Source organism: Phocoena sinus, chromosome 21, assembly GCF_008692025.1.
Source record: "Phocoena sinus isolate mPhoSin1 chromosome 21, mPhoSin1.pri, whole genome shotgun sequence".
Taxonomy (NCBI): domain Eukaryota; kingdom Metazoa; phylum Chordata; class Mammalia; order Artiodactyla; family Phocoenidae; genus Phocoena; species Phocoena sinus.
Genome location: NC_045783.1, coordinates 18,169,141 through 18,190,664, shown reverse-complemented (window position 1 = coordinate 18,190,664; position 21,524 = coordinate 18,169,141). Strand labels below are relative to the sequence as shown.

At 34.2% G+C, this 21,524-nt stretch overlaps 1 protein-coding gene across 4 annotated transcripts in view; it reads left to right on the top strand.

Moving 5' to 3' along the window:
* Positions 1-21,524, top strand: part of MICU3 (mitochondrial calcium uptake family member 3) — a 96,470-nt gene that overhangs the window by 40,342 nt on the left and 34,604 nt on the right. For all 4 annotated transcript variants that reach the window (XR_004347895.1, XM_032618591.1, XM_032618590.1 and 1 more), the window contains exons 3-7: positions 4,473-4,504; positions 9,058-9,136; positions 12,883-12,930; positions 16,080-16,162; positions 19,103-19,174. Coding sequence is in view for 3 of the 4 variants with exons in the window: in XM_032618591.1 (XP_032474482.1) it covers positions 4,473-4,504; positions 9,058-9,136; positions 12,883-12,930; positions 16,080-16,162; positions 19,103-19,174 (314 nt within the window). In the remaining variant the exon portion in view is untranslated. The remainder of the gene's footprint in view (positions 1-4,472; positions 4,505-9,057; positions 9,137-12,882; positions 12,931-16,079; positions 16,163-19,102; positions 19,175-21,524) is intronic.

Below are 21,524 nucleotides of genomic sequence, written 5' to 3'. Positions count from 1 at the left end.
CATTTTTGTTTTTATCCTAAAAGTAATGGAAAACTGTGGTAGTGGTTTAAGCTGCAGGAGAATTTGGTGTATTAAAAAACCAAATTCAGGGCTTCCCTGGTGGCGCAGTGGTTGAGAGTCTGCCTGCCGATGCAGGGACCACGGGTTCGTGCCCCGGTCCGGGAAGATCCCACGTGCCGCGGAGTGGCTGGGCCCGTGAGCCATGGCCGCTGAGCCTGCGCGTCCGGAGCCTGTGCTCCGCAACGGAGAGGCCACAACAGTGAGAGACCCGCGTACCGCAAAAAAAAAAAAACCAAAAAACCAAATTCAACTAAGTAAATTTTCAAGATCTTATTGGCTTTATTCAACGATTAATGAATTGAGCAGCATCCAATCTAGCAAATATAAAGGGGCTCTGTGGAGCTGTACAAAATGAAAGGCCTTTTATAGGCAGAAGGAAGCAGGAACAAGTAAGTTATATTAGGCCAGAAAAAGCAGGTTGATTATTGTGAGGTCACTTGCCTTCGGGAGATGGTAGGGGTCTGTCAGACAGATGACCTAACTGCTGCTGATCAGGTGATTCCTGATGACTGATTTAAGATTCCACGTGGGAGATAACTGACACTGTAATTAAGTCTCAGTTGGGTGACATGGGGCTTAGCATAGGCAACTCCATTTTGGGCCTGTTGTCTTGTTTTCAGCAGGTGCCTGCCATGATTATATTGTGTTTTGAAAGATCTCAGGGTGGAGACAGATTACAGAGGTCCAGAGTGGCCATGAGCAGATCAGAGAGGAGACTATTGTCCAAGCATCAGAAGCTTCTAACAATGGTGGCAATGGTAATGATGGAGTAGTGAGTACTAAGGATTTCTGGTTGGTTTAACTGGATGGATGGCAGTAGAAACTGGCGTTAAAGGGAAAAATCACAACTTCAGTTTTGGACATGATGTAGTTAAATGCCTCAGATTTGTAAAAGAGGAGATATCAAGGAGGCAGTAGGATCTAGCTCTTGATCATTGATTTCAATTCACTGAAAATCATTGTACCAAATAATTAGTTGTTTGATAATCTGCTTGAAACTGTCAAATGAATGCCTTAAGTTAGGTTAAAACAATTATAGCCATCTCTTCTTCAGAGATAGAGTTATGGCAAAACCAAGCTTAAAATAAATCCTCCAGGACTAATGGAAGCATGGTTACTGTAGTTGATAATATTGTACAGCATTGTATAATTAAAACTTGCTAAGAGAACAGATCTTAAACATTCTCAACAAAAAAGGTAACTGAGGTGAAAGAAAAATGTATAAAAGTTCAAAAAATTCAATCTTCGGTAATTTGACAAATTGGTTACTTCACACATTAGCTTTTAATGAATTAATTTTTGATGCTTTGGATTATTTCCATTGGAGATCGGGGGGAAAGCTGGGAAGAGGTATGTGTTTGGGATTCATCTGTACATGATTGGTAATTAATGCAATGTGTATGGATGAGATTGCCTAGGAAGGTGGCATAGTATGAGAATAAAGGTGACAGTAGCGATACAAAAGGCTAGAGTTTAAGTAGGGCTCTTTTTTTGGAGAATTTGAAGTCTGTGGTAAGAATTGTATCTCTCTATGCTTTTTTGGTTCCCGTTCCCTCACCCCCTCCCTCCCACTTCCTTCAAGAAATATTTATTGAGTACTTACCATGTGCCAGATAAACATATTCTGCCTTGGAATTGGTTGTTTCTGTATTTTTTGTCCTCCTATAATATTGTACATTTCCTGAGTGTAGGGACTTTGTACATAGAAAAGACTCTTATACATATGTAGGTATATACGTGTTCCATACATTTTGTTTAATTGTTTTTGTACAGTGTGGATTTTTATATTTATTTTTGGTATAAATTTGATAAAACTATTAATATATCTCTTACAATATCAAATGGTACTTTTGCATCAAATTCTGTAATTGTTGTCAAACATATTTGAGAAGTTATCCTTTAAGTAATGCTTACTGGTTTAAAATTTCATAGTTTGAAATTTTTTAATTCATTATTTTCTTTATTTTTATCTTCATAATGTATTCACTGGAAGCCTACTGTTGGATTTTTGCTTTTTGGAAATAATTTTAGGTGTGATTCTTTTGATAGATATTCCAAAACTATCACTTGCAGGGGAAAAACTGGTTTCCAGTATAAACACAGGATATTTAACAACCACAAATTAATATCAGTTAATTTCTAACCAGCACTTTTAAGACATAATTAAGAATGGTAACTAAAGATCAAGATAGTTGTAAAAACTTTTTTAAAACTGTAGGGTTTTAAAAAGAAATATTTACCTCAAAAAAGAAAATATGCTTCATAGACTGAATATTAAATCATATACATATCAAAATAGCATATTGAAATTTGACTTGTGTTTAGACTTTGGCATTCATTTATGAGCTTTGAGAACCTGAGTAAGTTATTTAATCTTTTGTTTCTTCATTTATAAAAGTAAAAATAGCAGCCTTATGAGGTTTTTAAGGATTGAATGATATCAGTTATGTTTAGTGTAATACCTGACATGCAATAAGCACTTAATAAACATTGCTAGCTGTCATTGTCATCATAATCATTATCACTTGAATTCATAACCATTATTTTTAAAAATCTTTAATATAATTTTATAATTTAACATTTGCTTAATAATTATAGTTCAAATAAATGTCAATTGAGATATATATCTGATTGTTGATTGTAACTTTGTGTTTGAAATCAAGAAAATTTCTTGTTTTACCCACTTAAATAGAACCTAAGAGGTAAACTGTTCATCTAGAACTAAAATAAGTAATTATTTTCATATAGCTTCAAGTATTATTTAATTTTAATTTAATTTTAAGTTAAAAAATTTCAGACATACATAAAAATATTAAAAATATAATGAAAACATAAACCTATAGCTTAAGAAATAAAATATATCCAAAAGAATGAAGTCCCTCTTCACCTTATATTTATATATGCAGTAACTTCATGTGAAATAAGGAATTTAGAAAATCAGAAAATCCTTTGAAGAACAATCTTAATGGCTCTTTAGTTTTATTAAAAAAAAAAAAGCCAATAATACTGAACATGGTGACATCCGGCAGAATGAATATGTCTTTTGTGAATAATTTACCCTGGAAATCTCATAAACCCTACAAAACTCAAGAGTGTCTAACTTCCTCTTTTGATAAATAGTTTCTGAACATTGCATAAGAGCATGTGCATGTACTTTTGTACCATTTATTTTTCTTCTTTTCTTACTGCTATATTTCAAAAGCCACAGAATAATAAATATTATTTACATTGTTGTGTTCATTGTGTAAAGGAGGATGTCTATGAAATGAATGTGTAAAGTATTATAATTAAGGTTAAATGCTGAATTCTACTGTATAGACCTGTGATTTTAATCTTGATTTTAAACTTGATTACATGTTTGCATATAAACTGTCTTGGGTAAAGAAAGGATGTTGTTGCTACATAGAGAAGAAAACTATCTTCATAAAAATTAGTTTGCCAAATTTTAGAACATAATTTTTCCCTTTTGATCTTAAAATGACTTATTACATCGCTTAAAAAAGAGAAAGTTAAGCAAAACATGCCTATCTTATAATCTTGAATTTGATATATTGTTTACGTTAGCTATGGTTAACTATACAGAAATGGCCACATTGCCACGTAGAAAAATTATTGGTTGTCATTATTGTAATGTAGCTGAAATAGTTGATATTTACTAGTTCCTAATGCAGCTGTGTTATAGGACTTAATCACATATAAACCTGGAGATAATTCTTGGACAAGCATTAGATATTCACAGTGTTCAAATCTGAGCAAGGAAACAGCAATGTTGACTATGTATTTATTTTAATATTATGAGATTTATAGTGTTTGAGATCTTCAGGGATGTGAGGAGAAATCAGAAAAAGAAAGTGATCTCAGGTATTTTATTCAACTATGACATTCTTAGGGGAGAAGAATGGAAAACAAGCCAAGAGTCTATCACATTACCTGTTCTCTCCTTGATCTTTTTTTCTCTTTGCCCCTATCCTTCCCCTTCACTCTAGAGAGACCTGACCTTTGAAGTATAATCAGAGATACTAACACAGCAGAGATCATGAGTGACACCTTAAAATTATAATTTCTCTATGTTAATATTTTATATTCTAATATCAGTGTTTAATGAATATCACTGTTTGTGTTTTAAGCCCATAGGATGTTTAACATGGAGTAATTAACTTACTTTATAAATCCAGAAATCCCCAAAGTAAGATAATGATTATGGAAAATGTGTTTTCTATTCCACTGATATTATTTAAGTAGTTTATAGTACATGAAACAAATACATAATGCATAACATACATAGATCTAAATCTTGAGATTAAAAAAACTTTGCCTTTTAGATATAAAACTCAGTGTTATGATTGTAGATGGTTACTGAATTTTGATATATATTACATGAAGTATTATCTAATTTTTTATGTTTATTATAGTTGCTAAAACATGGAAGTCACTTTCCAAGCAGGTAGGTTAAAGCTCTTGGTATATGTATGCATGCACACGATTTTATTTTATTTATTTATTTTTTTAAAATTTATTTATTTATTTGGCTGCACTGGGTCTTAGTTGTGGCATGTGGGATCAAGTTCCCTGACCAGGGATCAAACCCGGGGCTCCTGCATTGGGAGCATGGAGCCTTAGCCACTGGACCACCATGGAAGTCCCGCACACAATTTTTTATATATATATTTATGTGATGTATACATATATAAATGTGATATGTACATATATATAAGATATATAAAGCTGAACTCAAAGGAGATTATTAGCAAATTTTGCTAAATTAAATATTAAAAATTTTGGCACACCAAAAGACAGTGTCAACAATGTTAAAAGATGTATGACAGATGGGAGAATATGCTTGCAACATATTGGGTTGGCTAAAAGTTCGTTCGGGTTTTCTTAAGATATGAAAAACCAGAACGAACTTTTTGGCCAACCCATTATTAACAGAAAAGGCTAAGTGTCTTGTAGTCATATAGAACTCCTGTAAATCAATATACAAAAGATAATAAGAAAATAATGGGTAGACATAGCCAGAAGGGCCAATAAATATATGTAAAGGAGCTCAACCTCACTAGTAATCAGGGATATGCAAATTAAACCAATGATCTGATGCTAGTTCACACCCATCAGATTGTCAGGTTCTAGAAATCTAACAATACCAGTAATTCAAGGACAAGAAGAAGGAGGAATCAGGTGAGAATGTAAATTGGTATAGTCTCTTTTGAGAGAAATTTGGCACTATCTAATGCATATCAAAAATTCTACTTCTAGATATGTTTACAAGAGAAACACTTGTATGCTTATACCAGGAGTCCTAAAAAAATTAGGAACAATATAAATGCCAGTCAGTAGAGGAATTAATAAAAGAATGTGAACTAGGCATATGAAGGACAATACAGTAATATAGAGCTAAGATGAATAAATACACAAGAGATATGTGTATCAACATGAATAGACCTAAAAAACATGAGTTTGAGTAAAACAGCAAGTTGCAAAATAATATAAACCGGTCTTTCTTAATGTGCAAAGACCTTTTTGGGGGTCCATGAAGTCAAGACTATTTTCTTAATAATACTGAGAAGATACTTGTTCTATTACTCTCATTCTGTGACAAGTGTACAGTGGAGTTTTCCAGAGGCTGCATGATGAGTGATGACATCATCACTCTGAGAACTAATAGAATATGTGCTTGTGTGTTTTTGTGTTCTAAAAATGTATCATTTCGATTTCCACATGCATTAAATATTGATAGATATAACCTACATAAGCAATATCTCTTTCGGGTAAACAATTTTTAAGAGTATAAAGAGTTACATTTCAGAACTGCTTATATAGACAGTTGCTATGTAGCCATTAAAATGAAAATGAAGAATATTTGGCAGGAAAATACGCTCAGACATATTAATGCAAAGAGTAATTTACAAAACAGTATGCAGAAAATGATTTAATATTTGCAACAAGAATGACAAAAATACTGTATAAATATGCCCAGATAGAGAATTAGATTAAAAGGAGATTAAATAAAATTTTTAATTGTGGTTTGTCCCTGGATTACAATCCGGTTTTATTTTCTGCACTTACTAATTTTCCTATAACATATATATTACGTATATAATTATAAAAATTGTCCTCAAAAAAATTGTATAAAGCCTTTCAAAGGCATCTATAATTCTAGGTAAATGAATTCAATCCAGTAAATATTTATTTAGTCCCTACTTGCAATACTGCAATACATTTCTGACACTTACCACCCAGAGTTAGCATCAGACCCCACAGATTTAAGGACCCATTTCCCAAAAAGGTGGCCCTCATTTCAGCTGTCAGCTGCAACTCAAGGGGTCCCGGACCACCCACACTGCTTACCAACTGGCTACAAATTCAGAGAGTTCCCACAACTCCACTCAAGTTTGATAATTTGTTAGACTGACTCATAGAACTCAGGAACGTTCTACATGTAGAATTATAGTTTATCATTATAAGGGAACAAATCAAAGCCAGCCAAATGGAGAGACACATACAGCAAGTTATAGGAGGGTTCCAAACACAGCTTCTGTGCCCTCTCCCTGAAGGATCAGGGTATGTCACCCTCCTGGCACACCCATGTGTTCACCAACCTGAAAGCTCCACTGAGTTGGGTGTCCAGAGTTTTTATTGGGGGTTTCATTGCATAGGTGTGATTGATCGAATCATTGGCCACATGGTTGAATTCAATCTCCAGTCCCTTTCCTCTCCCCTCCCCAGAGGTCGGGCTAGTTCAAAGCCCCAACACTTGAATCATGGGGTTATTTTTGAAGGTCAGCCCCCCATCTTGAGTCATCTCCTCAGCATAATCTTTGGTGTTATGCAAGGATATTAGTCTTCCTCCCAGGAACCAGGGACAAAGGCCAATCAAATTCTTTACCATACAACACTACTACCTGTAAGAGACTAAGGTAGGCACTGGGAGAGGGGAGAAAGATTCCCGCCTGAGTGGAAATACAGTTTTTAATAAAACTTAAAAGTCCCTAGCCTCCACTGCAGTGAACTCTACTCAATACTCTGTTACAACCTATATGGGAAAAGAATCTGAAAAAGAATGGATATATGTATATGTATAACTGACTCACTTTGCTGTATACCTGCAACTAACATAATATTGTAAATCAACTATATGTAAATATAAAATAAAAATTAAGAAAAAAAAGTCCCTGAAGTTGACACAAAACAAGATTAGTATGTCAACTGGATGATCTAGACCAGACAAGGAACTAAATTATTACAAAAATAAACTGCTTAGAGTCAGTAAGGATCTGGACAGTCATTTACTAGTTGTATAATCCCGGGTGAGTTACTTATCGTCTTTAAGACACAGTAAAATATGCATAATGAGGATAATTTTTTAGAATTAAATGAGATATGTATTAGCCCATTGCCAAGCATATAGGGGACACTCAGTAAAAGGTAGCTATGATTTTTTTGGTCTTAAATTTTAGCTGAGTTTAAGTAGAAGAAATGAGTTGAATACATGGGAACAGTTAAAATGGAGATGGTAGTATTTATATAATAGAAACAGTATAAATGAAAGTATATAAAATGTACTCAAAATATTAATATTTTTTAATCTCCTGCTCTAACAAAAATGTTTATGAATTTACTATTGTTTAAACATTAAACATCCTAGCTTCTCATTATTATTCATATGTGAATTGCTACCCTAGTCAGACACTACTGAGCACCAGGTGGCATCTATTACCTGCAGTGCAGAAATAACACCAGGAAGGAAATGAGAGCAAGGATTCACAGATAGGCTTCAGGGCGTCTGTAAATCCCCTAAAAATACCTCTCCTGCCTTTGGCATCCCAGAGATTCCTTATTTGCCTGCTAACCCAGCTCTATAATGAAAAAGATGGTTTATAAATGTCATAGAGCTTTTTTAGGTACAACTACATCAGGAAGGATTTGTCTAAAGTGCTTCTCAAACTTGAATGTGCATAAAAATCACCTGGAGATCGTGTTAAAAATTGATTCTGGTTCAGGAGGCCAGGGATGGGATCTGAGATTCTGCATTTCTAACAAGCTCCCCGGTGATGATGCCCGGGCCATTGGGGAACCAATTTTGAGTAGCAAGAGTCAGATCTGGAAAAGAAGTCATTTCTATTGTTTTTTCAGTATGTTACTTAGCACACTAATTTTTTAATTTCAAATGCTTTCAAGTTATCTCACCAAATCCTTTAATAATTTTTTCACAGTTAACCTAATAATAATTTTCACTTATTTTTAACACAGTATGTGTAATAAATACAAAATCATTCTAGTATCTGAGCAATGAATCAAATGTTTAAATTTTCCAAAATAGTCCCCCCTCAGCTTGATTAAAAAAGAAAAAAAGCTGGCTAACCAGCAATTGAAGTGTGTATTCTTTACTGAATATTTAAGTTAAAATTAGAAAAAAAAATTGCAGCGGTGGACACAATAACTCAACACCCTGTCATCCCGCTTCATCTGATGTCATCATTCTTTGAGTCACTATTAAAATACTATTCATTCTTTCCCAGCATAATCTGTTGCCCAGTTACTTCATCTACCACAAAATCCCCTAAATCCAAGAGGGCTACAGAAAACAGTATGTGAAGCCCAGTGATCATGTGTGACCTGTATTAGGAAGTCCACCTTTTCCTGTGACTTCCACGGAACCATCCTTTTCTAACTGGCTCCAGAACTTAAATTCACTGTTTTATCTTAATTAGATTATCATATATATATGTATTTCTCCAGTTATTAAGTTTACCTGAAATTTTCGGTAGCTCTAATTGAATTTAATGTAGCATCTTCATCACTTATTTTTACATTTGGACTGTGGGCAAATATTGGGTTTTATGGTTGAATGAACCACAGATAAAATAGTATAAATACAGTCATGTCTCACATCTTCTAAGCAGAGAATGTTTTTGCATAGGCATTTAAATATTTTTGGTCTATTTTATAAGTAAGTGGTTTACCAGTTAATCAGCATTATGATACCTTATGTCATAGGAATTAAATCAAATGTTATCAGAAACACCACCAGTTTGGAAAGGATCATCAAAGCTATTTCGAAGTCTTAAAGAAAGAGGTAAGTTAACTATAGTATTTATGTATTTTAATATTGATACTATATTATTTATACTATTTATACGTAGTTTCCTCATGCTTAAATAATTTTATAATTAATGTGTCTATGTACATGGAAAAAAACTGAAAAGAAAAATACCAAAATATTAATAATGATTGTTTCTCGGCAATGGGATTAAGGGTGGTTTTTATGTTACTTTTTATATAGACTATTCATATCTTCCACACTTTTCACAGCAAAATGAACTTTTATAGTTAAAAAAAAACACCTTTTTAACCATATTGAGAAGAAGTATATGTTATATTTACCCACAGAAAGCATTTTTCAAAAATACTGATTTCCAAATGTCTATTTTTCTTCTTTCCTTTTACTTCCAGGGAATTGCAGATTTTCTTAAATTTAATCAATATGAAAAGCTTATTGGATATATCTTTTGGTTGTACAATTGGAACATGTTTCTTTTAAAAACAACACTCACTGCAAAATCCACCTATTACAACTTACCATATTACCCATATCTATTTATACGTTAACTCATTAATTCATACATGTCTTTGCAATCAAATTATATAGCTTTTATTGCAATTTTCTTTTACATTGTACTTTTTATAAATGTTTATAGCAGAAACTAATAAACTCTCTTTAATCTTAAAAAGGAATGTTTCTTAGAAATATATATTTTCATATTCAAATATAAGAGTATACAAAATAACAATATAAAGCAATTATCTAAACTTACCTTTTTTTCATCAATTTCAACCAATATTGGTTTGAAAATAATATATTTACTTTAATGTGAAGATAAATACTTTATAAAGGATTAGTTATAATCCATATATTTTTGCCTAAGTAGAATTAGAAATTCAGATTGCTTACACCTGGTTCTCATGGACTCTGGAAGGAGGAGACACCTTGTCTTTAACTGTAGGCTTTTCATAACTAGGGTTTTTAAATCTTTGTGAAATCTGGGCCATGATGTCTTTAAAGTTCTTAGAAATTTTTTTCTGGAAGTTGTCTTAAAGATTGCCATTCAAATCTTAGGGTGGAATGATAGGATCAGGACAATTCAAAGCTCGGAATAATGAGGGAAATTGGTGAATGTAAAAAATATTTCTTTAATACCTCTCATGGGAAAATGCAATTGGATCAAATATAATCCAAGAAAGATAAATGCATGGAAGAAGGAAATTCTTTTTAGTTAGGGGGAGGGTTAAATCTGGAAGCCATAGGTTTAGGCAGGTCCTAATCCTACTTAAATTGTATGCATATTTGCATATTTTTTTCAGGGGGAGATGATCTATTCAGTGCTACCCAGTAGAACTATCTGCAGTGATGGGAATGTCCGTATGGTAGCCACGAGCCAAATGTGGCTATTAATTACCTGAAATGGGGCTACTGTATCTGAGGAACTGAATTTTTAATTTTATCTACTTTTAATTATTTTAAATTTAAATAGCCCTGTGTGGCCAATGGCTACACTGTAGAACAGTGCAGATCTGTGTCATAGTGATGGGATTATCAAGGTAATCCGTGTACCCAAGAAGTTTTAGAACCATAGGGTTAGGTAAAGTAGAGAGTTACAGAGAATCTTGCTTTTTTATAAAGAGATTAGGTGGAAGAGGAATTGTAAAGCTAAGTTTTTAGAACTATTGAAAACTAATTTACAAATTAATTTTGTCTGTTTAAAATATAACCCAGCAAGAAAATGTTAGGCAGTTTTACAAAAATTTAATTGGTATACAGCATTTATGAAAACATGAATTACATAGACTTAGTTATAATAGCTAACTGTAATATATCATGATATAGGAACTAAACAGTGTAATGCTTTTAAGGAACTTCCCTTAGAATTTTTTAAAATTGAATTTTCAAGAGAAACCTAGTTGGCATCTTTCTTGGCCTCTTTTTCTAAGGATCGAAACATTACTATATGCTTAGCATTTATTATTATTTTATTTTTGACCCTGGGTGGCCTTAAAATAAATTGAAAGGTTAATCTAATGGTTTTCCATTTTTGTAATTAAAAACATTATGAATCTACAGTTCATGTTTAGTAATATTTTCCCTTCTCCCTGACCTTTTTTTTTTTTTTAAACATATTTACTGGAGTATGATTGCTTTACAATAGTGTGTTAGTTTCTGCTGTATAACAAAGTGAATCAGCTATACACATACATATATCCCCATATCCCCTCCCTTTTGCGTCTCCCTCCCTCCCACCCTCCCTATCCCACCCCTCTAGGTGGTCACAGAGCACCGAGCTGATCTCCCTGTGCCATGCGGCTGCTTCCCACTAGCTAGCTATTTTATATTTGGTTGTGTATATATGTCCCTGACCATTTTTATTAAATTATATCATGAGTTTCTCACTTTGTTTTTCTTCCCTGTGGATTATACCACCTCAAAAACCACTTAGTACTTCAGAAAAGTGCCTACTATGATAATCATCATCAGGACTCTCGCTGTTTTATAATCCTTCAGTGAGGGGAATCTTACCAAGTAAAAGATGGAGAGCAGATATTAAACTTCTTTATGCTAACCAGCACCTCTTGTGCATTCCACCAAGTCAGAACAACAGTCAGTGAGATGGGGTTATGGAGATACAGAGCCCGTTTCCAGATCTTTTTTTTTGAGGGATCCCTATGGAATCTAGGTATTGTATCTTATATACGTTGACCATTCCAGAATCTTTCTCCCATAACATTCATGGCAATCAACCAGAACTATGTCTATAGGTCACAATATTCTAGTATAAACAAAAGACGGGAATGCTTTCAGGGCCTCCTAGCTCGGTCCCTTCACATCTTCTGACAAACTGCCTGACAGTGACTCCTCTTCCTTTGTTCTGTAACAAAGAGGGTAGCCTCAAAGAACATCAGGTAAAGTGGAGTTTTAAAGTTCACGATCTGATTATTTTAAGGATTTTTATACCCTTTTACCAAACATGAGGACTGTCTGGTATCTGGATAAGTGTTATTGGCTTATTTCTGATTTTCATTTTCTCAGGATACACTTGGAAAAACAATTAAGCCATTAATTCTAGTTTTGGGTGTTATAATCCAAAAGCAAGAATTTGAGTAACAGAATGTATGTTTTTATGTAGTCCAAACAAACTCCTTTTAAAGTTTATGAGATTACAGAGAACTCAGGATACAATATACAGAAAGTGTAAGCTTTCTGTAAAAATTGAAACTTCTTAGATTACATTTAATAGAAGCATGAAGCTTATCAAGAATAATGAGTGATAACTTGAAAGGAGAAAAGTAATAACTATAGAGTTGTGTTTTTTGAATGCAACAAGAAGTCAAATCTCTAAGCAAGAATATCTAAATGTTTTATTCAAGGGTTACTAAGAAATTATTAAGCACTTTACAGTGTTAACCATTTCCAACATTTTTATTTTATGTTAGATTCATACCTTGAAAGCTAGCAACACATTTAAAATTTACAGCTATATGTAAACATTATTGATAATTTTGCTTTTATGCCAGTATATCTGGAAGCATTAATGTGATTTTTGTATGGGTTTCTACAGAAGCATATGAAACAATGTAAAATTTATTTGTTTCTTTCACCCTGATTTTGTAGTAATAGTTTAGTCTCATTGAAAACAATATTTAGCATCTTTAAAACTCTTAAGTTCTTTATAAACATTACTGCTATTATAAGAATAATGATTTACCTGATAAATATGAAGAGAAAGTAATATTTTATATATAGCATAACTAATACTATTTTTCTTCTAGGTGTGATTTCTTACACAGAATATCTTTTTCTTTTATGTATTTTAACAAGTAAGTATACTCATTAAATCTATTTCTAGATACAGTTTTCTTTCTCAAGCATAATCTTGGGAAATAAATCTTTTTTAAAATTAATTAATTTATTTTTTGCTGCATTGGGTCTTCGTTGCTGCACGCGGGCTTTCTCTAGTTGTGGCGAGCAGGGGCTACCCTTTGTTGCAGTGTGCGGGCTTATTGCGGTGGCTTCTCTCGTTGCGGAGCACGAGCTCTAGGCACATGGGCTTCAGTAGTTGTGGCGCACGAGCTCTAGAGCACAGGCTTAGTAGTTGTGGTGCACGGGCTTAGTTGCTCTGAGGCATGTGGGATCATCGCGGACCAGGGCTCGAACCTGTGACCCCTGCATTGAAAATCAGTTTAGGTCTATCCAGGCTGTTTTGCAAAATTCATGTCTAAATGCCAGTGGAAAATGCTAAGCACAGTACTATCAAGGGTCAAAACCATAAATATTATTATGGCTTACGGTGTAGTAAATAAAATGCTCATAAATTATACACTTAATATCCTATATCAATCCCTGTGGTAGGATCTACATGGGAGCCTAAAGGTCAGGATGTGTAGTGATTTGTAAATTTCCTGCTACACTCATTCATTCAAATCACATTTTCTGCAAGACTAGTGTGAAAGAATGAGTCCTTTAACTAGTAAGTCTATAAGAAGACCCATCATACATCCTACAACAGCTTTATTATTATCTTCCTCTCATATACAGCAATTCTTATGAAGTACATGAAGGGTTTACTAAGGTGTTCAGTTAAATTTCGTTGCATTTAATGGAGGAACTTACATGCTATAGTTCACAGTGCTCCAGCCACCTGACCTTTTTATTCCCTGAATTCTCACCTCAGGAATTCGTACTTTCTGCTCCCTCTACCGTCAGTGCTTTTACTAAAGATCCTCAGGATAGTAAAAATCATTCAGGTTTCCTTTGAAATATGAAGACTTAGAGAAGGCTTACTTGACCATTCTCCCTAAAATAACTCCCTCTTCCATCTCTCCCCTTTTATCCCTTTACAATGTTTTATTTTCTTCATAGTACTTAAACTATTCGAAAGTGTTTGTTTACTGGTTTACATGTTTTTGTCTCTCTCCCCACAGTTGAATGCAAGGTCCACGATGGCAAAGATTTTATCTTTTCACATGGTAGCCTCTCAGAAAATAATTGGCAAATGAATGAAGAAAGGAGTGAAATAAAAGAATGTGGCTAGTGGAATTTCCAATTGTGGAGATTTATGGAGATGTGTGGAAACAAGAACATCAATAAAATTGTGTCATTAGAAACCAATCTTAAAATTCCTATACTTCTGTAATTAGAAAATTCACAGCCACTGTGTTATTTCTGAATTTAGTAATGGATGCTGTTATGTTGGAGTTCTGTTGCAGGAAATTGGGTGTGTGTGTGCTCGCACACATATGTATTTCAAAAATTGAATATTTTTTTCTTGCTTTTTTCCTCCTGGCTCAAAGTCATTTAAAATGTTGGTGCTGAAGAAAAGCAAGTATTGTGCAGTTAGTTATAGGACAGCCTGAGGTCATTGTCCCAGAGTGGAAAGCCATTCTGATGATTTCAGTCCAGTCAGTGATGAATGCCACTGTGGAAAGTAGAGGAGTGGGGGCCAAGGAGTGTCTCAGAGACTTGTTTTAAAGTTATCTTGTTAGCAGAACAACTTTAGATGCAAAATTAGAAGTTATAAGTGCCTGGACCAGCAGAGTGATGGGTCAGAGTAAAACAAAACTGGTGAGGAAAGCCACTTGTTGAGCTGGGACAGGGTTGGTTTAAGCATGTTGGAAAAAACACAGATAGTGGTTTTTGCTTACTACAGAAAGGGTAGGATCTTTGGATGCTGTGAATCTTCATTTGGACTTCAGGACCCATCTTAGAAACTACTAAGAGTTTGAATTGAAAAGTTATGGGTGTCGTTTAGATTAGAACAAGAAAAATGTGAAAAGAGGGCTGGCAGGAAGTGGGCTAGATAATCTATGTTACCTGTCCATAGTTTTCTCCCCTTTACTTTTTATTACTTTAACTTAATATTCCCTTCCAAGTAATGCTGGTGAGGACTTCTATGTGTCTTCAGATATTTTTAAAGCTTAAATCTTGGTTATCAGAGATGGTGTAACTTTTTATTTCTTTCTCAAGCGAATGATAATGAAAATAAGTCTAGATTCCTAAAATACGTGCAAAACAGTGAACTTCCATAAAAGACTGGCTTTCATTTCCATTATTTTCGGAGACAGCTATTACCCGTTAAGAAAGTAGGGCTGTGTGCTTTGTTTTTGCCGGGTTCACGGTTTCACAACAGGTAGTGGCAAGTGTATCTGTGAGAGGTCCTTTTTAAACTTTTTGCCAGTCATCTTAAAAGAGAAGGTCAGATGTTTTGAAAAAGGCATGTACACTGAGCTCCTCTTTGAAGGATACGTTCAAGTTTTCTTCTGTCCAGGTTTTCTTCTTTATGCTTTAGAAGTGAAAAGAGAAGAAGGATTGAATCTCATTATAGGGTTCATACAATTAAGGCAGTTCGTAATGTGTGAAAGTCTGATTTTCTCAGAAAAGGAGTTGTTCCTTGTATTTGGGGAGAATTAAGTATTCAAGCTCTCTGTATATTTCTGTATTTGAAGCCTCTAGAAGTTCAAACCCAAATATGTAATCAATCATGCTTGACATCTTTTCACAGGTTATTTCCATTATAAATTTCCCAAGATTTTAGACTGCTCCATCGTGTCATATTCTTATTTTTCCTTCTGTTCTAAGTAGCTGACATACTAAAAATACTTCAGGTGTGAGGAGCTGATATTTTCCTTTTAAATAAACTGACAGACTTTGGATAAGAAAGAAATATTTATCTTTGGAAGGAAGGTAGTCAAATTTTACTGTCAGTGCTATGCAACAGGTATCACACAAGTAGATTTAAAGTGTATTATCAATTGTGTTACTAAGTGTGCTAATTTATGAAGCAGAAATATGTATACTTACATGGCGCTTTTATTATATTTAAATAATAACATGTTGCTTTTAATTTCTTGGTTAAAGAAAGTATTTCTGTATAGAATGTGAATAATTGTTTACAACTAATGTGGATTTTTTTACTTTAAATAAACATTTTTTTCATTTCACAAATACTTTTCCTGTTCTTTTCTGGCAGAGCCACATGCAGGTTTTAGAATAGCTTTCAACATGTTTGACACCGATGGCAATGAGATGGTAGATAAAAAGGAGTTTTTGGTGGTATGTATATTACAAGCTACATTTTATCAATAATTAAACATTGCTTACTTACATTTTTATGTTTTGCATTATTTAGAATACCGTTGTAGAAAAAAGAGTGAAAATTTTATGCTTTCACTTTAATTTAATAAAGTATATACTCATGTACTTTATTTTGAATGATTTTGGTTTTTGGCTGTGTTGGGTCTTTGTTACTGCACGCAGGATATTTCGTTGTGGCGCGCGGGCTTCTCTCTAGTTGTGGCGTGTGGGTTTTCTCTTTGCTAATTGTGTCACGGGCTCCAGAGCACGTGGGCTCTGTAGTTTGTGGCACGCAGGCTCTCGAGTTGAGGCCTCCGAGCTCAGTAGTTGTGGTGCATGGGCTTAGTTGCCCCACGGCATGTGGGATCTTAGTTCCTCCATCAGGGATCGAACCCACATCACCTGCATTGCAAGGCGGATTCTTTACCACTGGACCACCAGGGAAGTCCCTATTTTGAATGATTTTTACACTATAAAAAAATAAATTATATTCAGTGTATAAAGATGCTTATAGTTGTTTACACATCTTCTGGAAGTTTGAAATGTGTCAGGTGTTTTCCACTGGGTGGGTGACAAGCAATCCTGAGGTGTTATGCATGCTCAGTCTCTATCATATCAGCCACCCAATCACAGACAGCTCTTTGCCACAGGAACTCCCCTTCCTTCTCATTAAAGGATTTACGATTTTTCTTTTTCCTTTTCTCTTCCACTCATTGCTGCCTTGTATTCCAGTCTTAGCCCAATTTCCTACTCCCTTCTCCTGTCTTTGACCAGGGGCTGGTCTCCAGTGGAGGGTAAGAGTGTTCTTGGTATTTGTCCTTCAGCCTTTCTCACCCGACTGGTCCCGTGTTGGTGCTGGTCTGGCAGCATCATCAGCTGCTCTCTCATCTTACCACCCCCTCCTTCCAGAATTTTTCCATTGCTTTTTACCCCTGTGTCCTTTATCTACTTCTGTGACCAAATGCCTATTCTGTTTTTCTCCAAAACAGAGATTAACATTAGTTTACTCCTTCCAGTAACAACCTCTACCCTTAGCATTTATGTTTAACTCAATATTTACGTCTACTCTCCTAGTGAAAAGAGAAGGGAAAAATAACATAAATAGCCATTTAATTTTCTATTTTTCCTGTGTATTGAGCCAATAAAAATCCCTTGGAAAACCTCTTAAATAGCTTAGTATTTTCTTCAGAGGCTGGAGCATAGAAGAGAAACTATGCAGTCATTCTTTTCCATGGTAGGAAAGAGAAGAGAGAGAAATCCTCATCAAAAGCTAATTAGCCATTAAAAAGGAAGCAAGCTAACTAATATTGTGATCTATCAAAAGGCTTAATCTAATGCCCATGTGGCCCTTGCCTGAGGACAGTGCCTGAGCAGGTCACTGGAGCTGGAACCACGAAGGGTCCCTCTCTGCAGTGCTTTTCAGGATACGGGGGAGGCGAGAGGTTTCAGCTTCATTGCAGTAGATCGAGAGATGCACATAACACCCTAAAATGGACAGGCTTAGTTTACTATAGTTCTGTCATGACAGTGTACAACTGTATTTTAGGACTTTCACAATGGGCCTAGTAATCTAAATAATTTTCAATAAACTTTCTATGACAGCAGTGCCAAGTTCCACCCCACTGTCTTAAAGATTAACTTTTGGAACTCAGTTCATTGGAAGTTGCCTGTCTTTCGGAATCTTGTCTGTTTGTGGAGATGGGAGGTGAAAACATTCATGCAGAATTTCTATTTATTTCCACTGTACACTCTTACAAAAGTTACCCTTGCTTTAAAGCGGTGGTCTCCTCTGCAGTGGCTGTGTACTAATAGTTTTTTGTTTGTTGGTAAACAGCAGAGAGTTTGGAAGTAGAGGTGGAGTTGGGCAAAGTTATATGTAGAGGTCTAAAATCTGCGGTCCTCCTGCCTATTTATGAAGTGATTATTAATAACCTTGCAAAAAATAAAAACTCTTTTCACTAAGAAAAAGTGTGGAAATAAATTTATGTGTTAAAATCATTTACATTTTGTACTGTATATTTTAATTGTTATTTCATATCTTGGGAGGTAACACATTTTGACTTTCAACTATAGCCATACAAAGTGAAGTAAAGAGTTGAGATAGCTGTTCAAATTACACAGACAAGAGCAATGACCTTGTCAGAAAACTGATATAGAGACAGGATTAGGCTTCCATTTGTAAAATAAGATTTTAAAGAGGAAATAATGCCTTGTATAATGGTAGCTAACAGTTATTGAGAAGTTAACTGTGTGACAGGCAATGTGGTAAGTAATTACTTGTATTATTTACTCTGTACAACATTATTTTTATAAGACCTATCGATTATACCTCAGTAAAGCTGGAAAAAAATACTGCCCTAAGAGATTCTGTAAGATATTATCTTCATGTTCCTGATATGGAAAACAAGCCTTAAATAATTAGGCTAACTTGCTCAAGGGCTTATACATGGAGAGCCCATGTTCCTACCACAATGATGAGTTACCTGAAAGAGACCTTAGAGGTCATCTAGCCCATCTGCATTTCATATAGGAGCAAATTGGAGCCCAGTGAGGGTTGAACGACCTGTCCCCCATTATAAAATTAGTGTATGACAGCAGATGGGCTCAAGCCCAGACCCCTGAGTTCGGGTCCAATGTCCTTTATCCCTCAGTAGGCTTCATCTCTTTTTATGTATATGCCACAGGCTCCACATCTTTGTCTTAGAGATAAAGTAAAACTATTTAATAGATCCTTTGGTACTGGGTTGCCTTTTTCTCAGGAAAAACATTGATATCAGAAAATATATTTATACTAGTTTTAATGATCTTGGTATATGAAGCTAACTATTTTCTTTCTTTTTAGAATATACCTAGCACAGGGTGTTAGGTAGGTACCCAGAAACTCTTGTTGGATATTTGATTTTTGATTTTTTTTTTCAGCTTCAAGAAATATTCAGGAAAAAAAATGAAAAGAGAGAAACTAAAGGAGATGAAGAAAAGCGTGCAATGCTGGTAAGAATAATTTATAATATTTTCAGGGGGGTTTTCTAGGCAAGAATTATTTTATTCATGTTGAGAAACAATAATTAAAGCCTGTAACTTTGGACCTGTCCCTTTCTTGAAAACTTTCTAAAGTTCTTATGTAGAAAAATTGCTTCAGTATTTATATGCTTTGATATCAATATTTATATCAAGTATTGATATTAAACATCTGTATCCATAATCACATTCATTAAATCATTTTCATCTGTATTGTTGTTATCCATGAGATTTGAAGGGTATATCATATAATAGATTAATACAGATCATTATGCATGTAAAAATTTAAAGGTGAATTGCAAAGATTTAATTATACCTGTGAGTAAATTTAGTGGTGCTATAACAATATGAATGTTGAAGCAAAAACAAGGAAATAATATGTTTTTTTGCATTCATAGAAATATATATTATAGATTCTTCTTCTGGTAAGAGTAATGTCTTCATCTTATTCTGAAAGTAGAGTTAAGCAACATTTCCCTCCATTTTCCTGCTAGTTTTCTTTTTTGCTTGTCCCAAGTATTTCAGCCTGACAACAACCCAGGTTCACATAATAAAAATAACACGCAGATACTGAGACCTTAGTATCAGACACTATACTAGGTGCTTTGCATGCGTTTTCTCATTTACTCTACCCAACAGTTCCCTTATTATCTGTAATTATAGATGAGAGAACTGACAGTTGGAAAGGTTAAGTATCTTGTCCAAAATTCCATAGCTATTAAATGGCAAAACTAAGATTTGAACCCATGGCTGGCCAGCTCCAAAACTTGCCCTTTTACCCACTGTATCATATTTCTTCCTCTGGTACTTAGATAGCAGAAACATGGTGAATTTTGTTGGCATGTAAATGATAATTGTTTAATTTGCAAATTCATGGCCCTGTGAAATAGTTTAATTGGTCTATCTGGAATTCAAATAATTAACTTCAAAGAACTGCAACATTTTTTATTATTCTCATAGTTATAAGGATATGTATTAGGTTTTTTTTAAACATGGGTTATCTGAAGCAGATGGGTGTCATATTCAGTCCCAGTAGATTTACGAAGTATGTATTTATACTAATAAAAGCAGATTATCAGGATTATGAATACATATTATTTCTTAGGATATTTGACTATGATATATTTATCAGTATTTGTTGAATCACCCCCAGTAGACTAATTATGGAAGACACTTATATCAGTAGAAGACACTGTCTATAGATAATATACTAAAAGAGTAAACAGTTCTTTTAATTTTGATGGATTACCCCCAATTGACTGGATAGGCAAGTTGTTAATAAAATATCATTAAGGAGGTTGGATTATGTTAATGAATCTTTTGGTAAACCTCAGTGATAAAGTAGATAGTATTTCAATGGATACAAATTTAACTGTTTATTTATACTAATTCCAGAGAGGACTTAATGGATCTTCCAGTAAAGTTACAATCCTATTCTAATCATTAACATTTACTAAAATACCTAAGTCGAGTAACAAAGGGAGAGAGGAAAGGGAGTAATAATAGCAGACAACCCACATTGGGAAAAGCTACAGTGTCAGCACAAAAGCGTCATTGCAGCCCAGGTAAAGTAAATTTAATACTGATGGTTTAATGCAAATAATAGTGATATAGTAGAACTTCATTAAGTTGCATTACTTAGGGAAAGTCTATCTGAATTATGAAATCTAAATTATATCAGCATACCCTAAATTGTATCAGTTTACATGAATATATGTAGATCAATGAAGCATTCTGTAGCAAATATATGGGAAAGGAGACTTGATTTAAAGAACAGATAAAAATAACTTATAAGTAGTATATAACTTATTTATGTGTAAAAGGAATGCTTGCTAAAGGCACTGATCTCCATGGGTACCTCAGAGGTGTTTATCTTACATAGCTTACAATTAGTGGCTCCTGAAATCTCATTTACAGAATTTAGCTCTCAGAACTATTTCTTAAAACAATTCAGAAATAATCTTTAGTACCACCTCTGAACTAAACAACACTCTAGGACAATACATCTCTCTCCAAATATTTGTTACTGTGTTTAACAATAACAATAATTAGTGGTAACTTATTGTTAATAGTTGTCACATTTTAAATAATGCATATCTGAACTGATGAGATTTTTGAGTTTTGAAGCAATTGAAATTTAGCTTATAGTGAAAATATATAGATTACATTAGGGAGACAGTGTAGCATAGGCTCAGGAGCCAGGTTTTCCGGGTTTGACTATTAGCTCTGCCACTCATTACCTGGGGACCTTGAACCAGGTCCTTAAATTTCTCTGTGCCGCAGTTTCTTCATTTGTACGAAAATAGGAGTAATAAGCACATGT